Source organism: Eptatretus burgeri, chromosome 7 (genome assembly GCF_056783735.1).
Source record: "Eptatretus burgeri isolate ZD-2024b chromosome 7, Ebu_testis_v1, whole genome shotgun sequence".
NCBI classification, from domain to species: Eukaryota; Metazoa; Chordata; class Myxini; order Myxiniformes; family Myxinidae; genus Eptatretus; species Eptatretus burgeri.
Window position 1 is genome coordinate 27,609,844 of NC_140967.1, and position 12,690 is coordinate 27,622,533.

Consider the following 12,690-nt stretch of genomic DNA (forward strand, 5'->3'; position numbering starts at 1 on the left):
TGAATTGGTTCAACAAAAAACGATAAATTTAGCCTTTTTGACATGTCAATGGTTTCTATGACAACCACTTCCCCCCATTATAACGTAATGGGACTTTTGTGATTTTATTATTGCCTGCCATACCTCAATAATTTTTCAATATGTCTAATTGAAATGTATATACCTTATTTGTATGGAAGTGTAGTATACGTGTGTAAACTTTGATCAAAATTAGTCACAAATGTCAAGGTCAAGGCCATCCGAAACATGTAAAACACCTATTACGCTGCAGTTGGAAAATGTATCAGCCAAATTTGTTATGCATAACAATCGATCATGTAAAACACTTGATAGGTCAAATTTTCAGAAATACTAAATTGCTATTTCCATGGCAACTATTGTTCATTTGGATTTTGTAAGTATCGTGCTATGCACAACATTTTTCGTGATTTGTTTGTGTGACTTGTACGCACTTCTAATCCACTGGACTGAATGAGTTGAAATTTGCTGGTTGATACTTGGGGTGTGCAGAGAGGTTTTATGCATTAAAAAATAATTCATAGTAGCAGAAGTTTGCATGGAGTGTGTGGGGTGGGGAGGGGAGATGGAGACAAATTATTTCTGCAAATGTTTTGTGGAGCCACGCTTCCGATGGGAGAGTCTCTGCCCAGTATTAGCAGTTTACAGTATTATAATAGTATCTCAGTATGAAGACCTTATAAAATCGAAAACAACTTGGCCTTCTTACATACGTGCTCTGCATTTTCTGCACTTCTAAACCGCTGGAGGAAATCATTGAAAAGTGGTGGTTATACTCTGGGTGTGCATTGGAGGTGATCATCCCGCTGAACGAAAGTTGGAGGTGGCCATTCCAATGTTCTACTAAGTCGGGATGGCCACCTCCAACTTAGGTTTTTCCTTCTATGATGAAGTGGGAGATTATCGTACCTGCTAATGCATTCCTGCACTGACCGTTGGGCAGAATAACCTGAAAACTGGATGTTATCGCTAAAAAAAGAAATCAAACTCCCTGTAGTTTTACAAATCATTTTAACATATTCCTATTGTCTGTGTTGTAGTATAATGAAAGCTATAGTCATCATAGATGTGGGGGTGGGGGGGGGACATGCATTGAAACATATGTGTCTGTTTATTTGTTGGTGGGATGAAATGCATTGAAACTTGATGGATATACTTGTAGTGTGCATGGGGACCTTCTACTAAATTGGGATGGCCACCTCCAACTTAAAGTTGCCCCTCCTCTCCCCATCTCCCCCAGCCCCCTTTCCACTCTTGTCATGAGCGGGTGTTTCTAGTTCATAAAATAAAGGTAGTGAAAACATAGATGGGACTTGTAACGGTGAAATTACAAAGGAATGACGGAGGATGAGGGTACAAACTAAACACAGTCGCTGGCAACATGATTTGGGATCATACCAAGATGACTGATCTAAACATGCAGATTAAGAGATATCTATCTATTCTAATTAAATTAACTCATTATCCCCTACATCATTTTTTTTTATGATATTTTTGTTGACCAATAAATTTCAGAATTATTTATTGTTGCACCCTTATGTTGTCATATTGATTTTTAGCACATTCGTGAAATCAGGAATTGTACCTCTAGATATTTGTTCCAACACTATAAACTCCAATCTACCTCAAAAAATTTAATCTGCTTTTTTACTTTTTCTTTTCAAAACAAAAATCGAGGTAAAATTCGAACCTCCCTTGTACAAATTCATTTCAGGAACATAATATAGAGTCTTTCAATGCATTTAATTTCAATTTTACGTATTGCACTCATAATGTTTGGGTCATGTTATCCAAAGGAAATCTCTCTGTCGCTCACAACACAATGGAAAGCACTTGATTGGATATAATGCTGTTTAATTTTTAGCTGCATCTCATTTCCGAAAGGCCACTTCTCAACCCCTTTCATGTTGATATCACATTATTACATTTGCTGTTCTGCTTCCTGGCACCTTACTTTGAGAAAAGTCTGTTCCAAATCCAAGAGAATATCTGGAATAAAATAAGAACGATTGGAATTTGCAGCAGTCAACATGGATTTTGCTCGTGGCTGATCTATCATCTGCCTTCGCAAGCGTGCACCATTGGTATACACCTCTAATAGAATCCCTTAAACATAGGTATCCTTCGCATGAAAAGATGCTGATTTTGGGTCATGTGACTTTACAGTGATACTTGTATCGACACCAAAGTAAATCAAAAGATGTGCAAGGCGCCAATTTCCCCGAGTCTCTTGAAACAGAAGGATGCTCCTTTAAAAGTATGGTTGTGTTAATCAAAGACGATTGAAAACTTTTAAAATGTATCTCACTATAACCTTTTCACTGCTGCAGGTTCAGCCTTACCAAAGTCAGGAACTTCAAACGGACAGGTAAGCATTTGACTCCAGGCGATGTAGAACCATCTATTGATGATAAAATACATTATGACATTTCCCTTTTATGCATTTATCAAAGGCTTGTGGAGGAGCTTTTTAAAAAATCACATGCAGGACTGTGACACAAGTTGCCTTCAATGTATTCATTACAATGACATTAGTAGACAAGGGACTAATGCATACAATGATGGGATTTGAAGCGAAGTTTCCAGTATATTTACCCATCATTTCAGACGGGTACATTAAACAGGTTAATGTTTTTTGTAAACATGAGCATAAATATCGGACAAAGGTTTTTACTGATTAAAAAAAGAAAACCGTGGTCATTTTGTTGTGGTATTGAACAAAACTGAGCCAACAGGATGTACTGTATCTAATATGCCCATTTTGTCCATGTTTGGCAAATACAAGTATTTCACCAATTCCTTTCTTACTGCCTCAAAAAGCACTTAGTACATGCAGCTGACATTTTCTATGCTTCCTCTTTTGGTTATGGTCAGATGAGCAGCATTATACAGGGTGCTCCAAAAATACACAGACAAAAAAAAAATTTGGTTGTTAATATATTTCGAAACACAAATGATACAATACCCTTTGGTTTACATGATACAGAAAGTCATAAAGTTTTGTGCACATCATCAATATACTTCAACGTGAGCTCCGTTTGTCATGCGCAGGACATCAAGGTGATACATGAGTTCTTGCCATGTTCGGCTCAGCATGTTTGCGTCCACCAATGTGCATGCAACTATGATCCGAGAATGAAGATCCTGCATGTTTGCCACCTTGGTGTTGTGGACATCTTTGACAAACCCCCACAGAAAAAAATCAACGGGGGTTATGTGTGGTAATTGTGAGGACAGGCAAGTTGGTACATCTCGGCCAGTCCAGTGACCTGGAAATTTTTCATTCAGGATGGGTCAAACGATGAAGGCCCAATGAGGGTGAGCATTGTCCTGTTGAAAAATGATATCAGGTTGCAGGTCTTCAATCTGTGGAAAGGCGAATCCTTCCAACATGTTCATGTAAATTGTTGAGGTCACTGTATCATCCGCAAAGAAAAACAGACCTTACTAAGCAGTCATGGAGAAGGCGACGCCACACATTAACCTTTGGATTGTCACGTATGTGTACAATGACCACCTGGGGGTTTTCAGAGACCCAGATCCTCACATTGTGCTGGTTGACAATACATGAAAGCTCAAACACATGAAAGCAAGCTTCATCTGTGAACACAATCTTTTTCAGGTAATCTTTGTCATCCTCTATGCAACTGAGCATTTCCAAGGCAAACGCCTTGCGTTTGGGTCTGTCATTGGTTTGAGTTCTTACAGAATCTGTACCTTATAGCCATAAAGTTTCATTATGTTATTCAAAATCCTGTGTACGGTGGTGGTTGGTTGTCCCAGTTCTCTGGATGTGCATCAAATTGATTTTCTGGGACTTTATTGAAATGATTCACGCACTCGTTCAACGTCTGCTGCGCTTGTGCTTGGTCGACCGGTACTTTTCTGTTTCTGACAGCTTCCAGTCTCTTTAAACCTCTTGTACCACTCTCTGATACTAGTCCGCGATGGCGGATTCCTTCCATACCTTGTGCGGAAATTATCCTGAACTTGTGTGTCGGATCTCCTCTCGATGAACCATTTGACGTACTGAGCTTTCTCCTGTGGATACGCTATTTTCTTTTACTTTAAGGCACCAGACCTGAAAATACAGGAAACTTTATAAGTTTCTATATAATATAAACCAAATGGTATCACTGTATCATTTGTGGTACTAAATATATTAACAGCCAAAGTTGTCCAGGTCATTTTGGAACACCCTGAATTTGTGCCCAAGTTGCCCTGAGGGCATTGAATCAACCACAACATGTGGCTTGCTACCAGATGTAGATCAGACTAAGCAGGGCAAGTACAGTGAGTGCCTATAGAAAGTCTACACACCCTTCAAAAATTTCACCTTTTGTTGCTTTATAGCCTGGAATTAAATTGCATCAAACCAGACTTTTTCCATTTTTATTTATACATCGTAACCCACAACTTCCAAATGAAAAACAAATTCTACAAATTTCAGAAAATTAATTAAAAATACAAAACTAGAATATCTTGGTTGGATAAGTGTCCACCACCCTGAGTTAATATTTGATGGAAGCACCTTTGACAGCAATTACAGCTGTGAGTCTGTTGGGATAGATCTCTACCAACTTTACACACCTTGATTGGGCAATATTTTCCAATTCTTCTGCACAAAAGTATTCAAACTCAGTCAAGTTGCATGGAGAGTGTTGATAGACAGCAATCTTCAAGTCGTGCCACAGATTTTCGATTGGGTTTAGGTCAGGGCTCTGACTGAGCCACTCATAGACATTTATCATTTTGTTCCTTAGCCACTCCAATGTAGCATTGGCTCTGTGTTCCGGGTCATTGCCATGGTGAAAGGTGAACTTCCGTCCCAATTTCAGCTTTGTTGCAGAGGGCAGCAGATTTTCCTCTGAGAATTTTCTCCACTTTTCCCCATCCATTTTCCCTTCTATCCTGACCAAGTGCCCCAGTCCCTGCTGAGAAACATCCCCATAACGTGATGCCGCCACCACCATGCTTCACAGTAGGGATGGTGTTCTTTGGGTGATGTGCTGTCTTGGGTTTATGCCAGATGTAACGTTTTGCATTTAGGCCAAAAAGTTCCACCTTGGTTTCATCAGACCACAAAACGTTTTGCCACATGGCTTCAGAATCTCCGGAGTGTTTTTTTGCATACCTCAAATGGGACTCAAGATGGGCTTTTTTGAATAACGGCTTCCTTCTTGCCACCCTTCCTTGCAGGCCAGACTTGTGGAGTGATTGGTATATTGTGGTCACATGCACACAGTGACTAGTCTTTGCCATAAAGGCCTGAAGCTCTTTCAAAATTGACATTGGCTTCTTGGTGGCCTCTCTGATCAGTCTCCTCCTTACTTGGTCATCCAGTTTGGAGGGACGGCCTGATCTAGGAAGGGTCTTCGTGGTACCATACGCCTTCCACTTTTTAATGATTGTCTTCACTGTGCTCCAAGGGATATTCAAGGCCTTTGAAATATTTTATTCCCATCTCGTGATCTGTGCCTTTCCACAACTTCATCCCAGATGTCTTTTAAAAGCTGCTTGGTGCTCATGGTTGAGTATTTGCTGTGAAATTCATTACCCAGCAGAGAAAACCTACAGGAACAGCTGATTTTATTCCGAAATGATCAGAATCACGACAATTTAACACAGGTAGAGGCAAATTAATTTGGTGTGTGATTTTGAAGGTGACTGGTTACACTTGAGATAATTTACAATTGCTATTATAAGAGGGGTGGACACTTATCCAACCAAGATATTCTAGATTTGTATTTTTGATTAATTTTGTGAAATTTATAGAATTTGTTTTTCACTTGGAAGTTGTGGGTTACGATGTGTAAATAAAGGTGGGAAAAGTCGGATTTAATGCAATTTAATTCCAGGTTGTAAGGCAACAAGAGGTGAAAATTGTGAAAGGGGGTGTACACTTTATATAGGCACTGTACATTGTCTATCCTCTCCCTGAAGCTCATTAGTGAGTGATCAGTGTTTGTAAACCAGGATTTATTCTAAGGAAAATTTACAACTGCACAAACTCCGATGCGAGGCAGGGGCGGGAAAAAATGGAGCCTGTGAAGCAGCCGAGCACGACGGCGTTTGACAGTGACATTGACAAGCACATGATGGAGGTACTAGTGCCCTTCTTGAAGCTACAAGATGCTGACATCAAGGCTGTTCATCAGCTGATATGTCCAGATTTTGACCTTGAGGAACTCGGTATGGAATACCAAGATCTTGTGTCCTCTGGACAAGGAAAAGACTTAACTCTCAACAAGCTGGTCAAGTATCTGGTGTCTAAAGAACTGTTTCCAAATCTGGTGAAGGCATTAAGCAGAGTTGTGGCTGCCAAGCCTCATTCAGCAGATGTTGAGCGTCTTATAAGTAGCAGCAATGCTCTGAAAACATGTGAAAGATCAAGAATGTCAGTGGAGATGGAAAATCTGTATTTGTACATACATTACAACATGCCACCATTAGAAGCATTTGATCCAAGGGAGGCGGTTATGATTTGGCTGTCATCAAAGGCACGCAGAAACAAAAGCCATGACAAAGCAAAGTTTCAAATCCACTTCAAGAGAATTTTCACAGAAGCAGAACACAAAGTAGAGGATGACGAGCCTGACGAGGTGGAGGTACCACCTACGAAGAAGGTCAAGAAATTCTAACTTCTTACAGTTTTGCTTACTTGGACAGGTTCAAATGTTCATTTTCAGCAAGTTCTACAGATTTTGTTTAATCTTACTCATGCCAAAGACAGCAAGCGAGTTGGACTTACCTGAAACTTGGTTCTAATGTTAGTCATAGTCAACCTCAGGCTCAGGTTTATGATTTTGTTCTTTGTGTGACTATGAGCAGCCACTTGTGGTTTCACATCCACTGTAAATACGTTTGATAATCCTCACTGTTTAAGATATAATTTGTAATGTGAAATGTGGTAGTCTATGTCATATATTATGATTTATGTAATATGTATGATTGCATTATATTGTAAGGTTAATAAAAAAATAAGTTTTGGTCAGCTATCAGACTATCAGTGACGTCTATTGTGGTTCCTTCCAAATTATGACACCCTAGCCATGCAAATTCAAACAAAGAACAAATTGACAACTGCACAAATCTGGATTTACAACTGCACATTTTGAATTTACAACTGCACAAAAGGGGTACAACTGTATGTTAGAATAAACCCTCTTGTAAACCAACAATTCAATTGCAACATGATAATTATTTTGAGATGCACAGTGTCTAGATGCTTAGAAGGGAAATCCTTACTCTGCTGGCTTCAAATGAATTTGAACCTACACCTCTGGTCTACAAGTCCAGTGTGCTCACCACTAGGCCATCACAATACGTATAATTTTTAGGAAAGAAATGTGGAATATTTTAATTTTATTCACTATTGTTGTAAGTATTACAAGATAGGTGAAAGGATAGCTCAGAGGTAGCTGTTACACTCGCCTTTGAGTTGCCTATTTTGGGTTTGCTTTCTTATCAAACTGTAAGTTGTCACCCTGGTCCTTCACAGTTAGGGTTTGCATCAATTGGTGAACCATTCAGAGGGATATTAAGCAGGGTGTCCTTTTCGCTGGTGTTCAATAAAGATCCTTTTGAAAAGGCCTTTGCATGTCTATACCCTGGCCAAATTACAAACTCATGCCCTGACTACTGCCTGGAAGAATAATGGCAAACCACTCGGTGTATTTTCACACAAATAATTGCTCCAGCAGTGTTCTTTTTCTTATTGCGTATGACAAATTGCAGCTCACAGATCTAAGTCTAATTTGGACAGCCAACTCATAGCAATGTATGTTGTTTGGTGGATTGCCCTAAATCCTTCATCAAAATCCTGTAGGTGACACTCATTCACAATTTGATGAATAGTCTGATCTGGATGACCACAGTCAGTCATGTGCTGGGCTGTCTTTAAAATCCGATTTGTGAAGATGGTGTGGTGTCCTAGCATGGAGAGTACGGATCCTGTTGAGTGCAGACCACTGTTTCCGGGGAGGGAGGGGGGGGGGGGTGGGAGCGGTCGGAATGGATCGAAAAACTGGAGGCCCTTCTGTCAGCTCACTCACCAGTTCTTTATGTACGTCTAAACCGCTGGACTAAACAGTTGAAAAGTGGTGGTTATACTCTGTTTGGGCAATGGAGGTGACCATCCCGCTGTTGGTGTTGTCTGTCCAGAAGTTCTGCCACTTGTCCTTTGTGTTAAACTCAGCATCACTCAAAGCATTTGCAGAGCCCCAGAAAAGGTTGTGTGACTTGAGTCACATATTTGGTAGATTCTGCAGGTCTTCATGGATTGGAAGCTGTGGATTGGCTTTGACACAGTCAAACTCTTTCAGTATTCTTGCCTTCTGACACACAGAAGGGGGTGGGATGTGAGACGGGACTGGGAGCCACTGCATGGGTGTTAATTTCAGTGTATAGCTGATTATCTGCATCAGTGTTTTCAGAACAGTGTCCAGTGTTTTGTGTGGCTGCTCTCAGCCCAAACAGGAGAACAGTATGCTGCTGAAGAGCATGCAAGAGCAAGGCAACAGTGTGAAGAGTGCGTGCACTTGATCCCCAGCTGTGCCCGCTAGTTTCCGGATGATGTTTACCCTGGTCTTGATATTTTCTGTTAACTGTTTTAGGTGTTCGTGGAATGTGAGGCTGTGATCAAGGGTGACTCCGAGGTACTTGGGGAACAGTTCATTCTTGATTGGTTTGCCACAAAAGGAAACCTGGGGTTTGCTGTTAGCCAGTCAGTTGCTGAAAGCGGAAACTGTGGTTTTTATTGGGTTTGGGCTGAGGCACCAGTAGATGAAGTATTGCTCCATTACCTTTAAGTCCTGGGACCAGGTACTGTTGAGATGTTCAAGGTTGATTGCTTGGGTAGCAAGGGCATCTGTGTAGGCAAACTTTCTGGAGGTGGTACAAGGCATGTCACTCACATATATGTTGAAGAGGATTGGAACTAAGACGACAGACCCTTGGGGAAGACCATCATTTAGAGTCCTTATGGAGCTTGTTTGCTCTATGAGTGAAACCCTATATCTTCGATTCCTAAGTACAGAAGAAAGAACACGCATTGTGGCTTGGCACTGGAAAAGTCTGGCAGCTTTCAGCAGAATACCATGTCGCCAAACTGTAACATACACGAATGAAAGGTCAAGTAGTGCAACATTTGTCTTGAGTGCGTGTTGGTAGCTAGTCTCAACGTTGGTGGTAAATGCAAGTACTTGATCAACACAGCTCCTATGAGGTCTGAAGCCAGCTTATCCTTTGGGAAGGTTGGGCTCTACCAGTGGAGAGAGTCTGGCCAGAAGGGCATGCTCAAACAACCTGGATGTCGTACATAGCAGAAATATGGGCCAATAGCTAGATGGGTCAGCAGCAGGTTTCCCTGGTTTTAAGGATGGTAATGACTTCAGCCTCTCTCAAGGTTGAATGTATGACTCCAGTTGCATGGATGCTAGTGAAAAGAGAAGCCAACAAATTGCATCCGTGAGGTCTCAAGTTCTTCAAGAATTTAAGATAGATGCCATCAATTCTTGCTGCTTTACTTGCTTTGGTGAAGGACATGCCAGTGTCAATGTCAGCCTTGATGTAGGGGGAAGAAAGCAGAAATGTAGGATGAGATGATGAAAGGTCTTGGAGAGTTCATTATGGACTTCAGGGCGAGCCTCCTAAGTTGAGGAAACTTTAGAGTTGAGGAGCAGCCTATAAGCAACAGCATTAGCTGATACATTGGGAGGTTGATCAGCAGTGTTGATGCTCTTGAACAAACATGGCTAGGAACTGGCTACAAACTTGAACTTCACTATCTTTTCCATTATTTCTCCCTTTATATGATGGAGTTTAAATAAAACATGTCATGCTTTTTTTCTTTTGCAACACTTCATCAAAAACGTTCAATTTTCGAAATGAGATGTAAATTATCAAAACACTTGATAGACAAAGTTGAGATTTGGAAAATAATGAGATTTGGGAAAACACCAAACTTTGGGAAATAGTTGCCTTTGGGGAACATCTTGCTGTGTTTTGCAAAGGGTAGGCAAATTATTCACTGTGCCCCAACCAAATTCCAAATTTCAGCCCAAATTGGCTTCAGTCGAACGTCGGTCTTGGCCAGTCAGTTCATGAAAGACTTGGGCCAGACCTTCTCCCTCAGCTGACCCGGCATGAAGGTGAGATTATTTAGGGCCATTAAATAAGTTATAGTGGAGTTCATCTCAGGAACTGTACAGTACGATAATAAGGAAGTTACGACTACTCCGATGTTGGAAAGATTCCACAAGTGCACGGATTTCACTAATTTATATAAGTTGATCCAGATTTGCATTCAATGTTTCAACACCAATTGCAAGAGCATAAATGGATGACTCAAAGGTTTTACGAAAGCCCTCTTAAAATTAATTACCTTCACTACAATCTGCTATTCATTGGTTGATGATTAATCTTTATCACTCGTTGCTTTTTTTTTTCTTCATGTTTTCATTCCTGCTGATTAATTTTAAACATTTCTTTCATCTGATCCCCTCCTCTTTCTATATTTCTCTTACTGTTGTATTCCTGATTACTTCTGACTTCCACTGCCATTCTCTTCCTTTTATCTATTCCCTGATCTTAGTGGAGCTTCTCAACCTGCAGCCTCTCCACGTCTCACCTGTTCACTTTGCTGCCGCACCTTCCGTAGCCTGCCTGCCCTCAATGGCCACATGCGGCTGCACAGTGCCCGTCTGCGCCCTGACCGACTGGTGGGAGTGCCGTGCATGTCCGTATCAAATCCACCATTCTCTCATTAACTGCAGCTTTAAATATCTTCATTGCTACGTTGTAATTGACAGTTTATGTGATATTATCCGGGAGTGCGGGATCAACCTTTGTCTAATTATCCAATTGTCTCATAAGCACGACAGCAGGTACATAGCGTTTTCTTCTACCTTCAACTTACTATGAAAAATGAAGAATATTGAAAAAGTTTGAAGAAACCATGGAAGAAGCAGAAAATGGACTTTACAAATTTGAGGCCTTCTCCTTCCCTTTCTTCGCCATGCATAACGACGAAATTGTGCTGGCTTACAATCTAATTTATTCTCAATATGATAAGTCTATGAACAAATAATTATGTTTTATATCTTTTTTTTTGTTTCTTTAATTTTGCAAGAAGGAAGTCCCCCCCCCCCCCCCCCATTGCTTTGGCCAAACTTGGTGTCAAACTGGGAACTCCTCATTGCTCTTGTCTTTGAAAACCATTGAAAGGTGTGCTGCTACCTGTCCTGCATAGGGTGTTGAGCTGTGATGAATGCATTGTGTGTTGAAAGTCGTCAAACGTCTGCGTATCTATATTCTAATAAAATAAATGAAGCTTTTCCTAAATAGTTTGTTCCCTATGAAGAAGAGTACCATGTTTAAAAACATGACATTTTCTGATGCCAATTAGTGTCAGTTTACCAGACAGAATATGAATAGGTTGTGCTAGTGTGCTGTCTTTCAGCAGCCACAAAATATCACTTAATATCATTATGAGACCTCTTTCCCAACAACATTCACCTCCAACCAATTATAATTTATTGGCATTACAAAAATCTAAGAAACTATGAAACTGTATCTAAATTATTCACAAAGTTAATGGATATAATGATGATCATTGCAATAATGTAAAAAAAAAAAAAAACCAAAGTAAAGAAACAATGCAGGGATGGAAATACATTGTTCCCTCGCCTTTCAGTACCATCACTCTTACATTGTGGCATAAAGAACAAGCAAAAGTACCCATCCCCATTGACGAGAAAAGTTTGAGTAAATCTATTAATTTAAATTATTTAATTAAGCCTGGTGTTGGCTTAACCATAAAGGTGGCTGACTTACGATCTTAGGGTCTTGAGTTTGAGCCCCTGTCTTGCCAATAAATAACACCTGGTGGGTTTATTCAGCCTGTTATCCTTCTGAGGTCAGCAAAATGAGTACCAGCGTAATAGAAACGGGAAATTGCGGAAACGGCACAGCCGCCCTCCCAGCAATGATGTAACCGGCAACCACAAGCTGCATACAAAATAATAATAATTTCATGGACTTTAAAAAGGTTAATTGTGTTGCACTCTTGTCAAAGCCAAAAGCTCTGAACTATTTATACTGCCAACTGCAAAATGGTAGTGCAACATTGGGCTGCGGAGGTTGAATTTGTCTCAAAAGAGGGCAAAATGTAGCTATTTTAAATTGTGTTACTCCATGAAGAAAAGAGCATCATAAATATACTTTAATACAGATGTTCATGTTTATTTTAAAGATTACTGGAAGAGACATTAACATTATTCATACCTGTTCTCCCATAATTTCAGAAGTGAATGTTGAGCTTTGCCTTCGTACGCAGCTTTTCAAACGTGGTGCAGGAAGCGGCCGCCGAAAATGGGACACAGACGAATACACGGACAGACACCACGTTTTGCATTATTAATCGAGATTAGTCATTTTCCCTTACATGTGACTGCTGTATCACATGTTTCTCATTGAAATTTAAAATGTGAAACAAGTGCAGGCACTCCTTGCTATACGCGCTTCCAGTTAACTCATTTTTGCTGATACACAATGAATAAAGTAACGAACACTTTTCATTACATGCCATGTATTTTGACTGATATGCATATTTTTGCCACGTTTAAAGGGGTAACGTGTATGTGCTTCGACCGTGAGAATGGAAGAGGAAGC

General features: G+C 40.3%; 1 protein-coding gene across 6 annotated transcripts in view; it reads left to right on the forward strand.

Moving 5' to 3' along the window:
• Positions 1 to 12,690, forward strand: part of LOC147022880 (uncharacterized) — a 192,483-nt gene that overhangs the window by 131,255 nt on the left and 48,538 nt on the right. For 4 of the 6 annotated variants that reach the window (XM_085887807.1, XM_085887803.1, XM_085887804.1 and 1 more), the window contains 2 exons: positions 2,349 to 2,386; positions 10,613 to 10,739. In XM_085887807.1, coding sequence (XP_085743933.1) covers positions 2,349 to 2,386; positions 10,613 to 10,739 — 165 coding nt within the window. The remainder of the gene's footprint in view (positions 1 to 2,348; positions 2,387 to 10,612; positions 10,740 to 12,690) is intronic. The other 2 variants (XM_085887805.1, XM_085887806.1) reach the window with 1 other exon arrangement.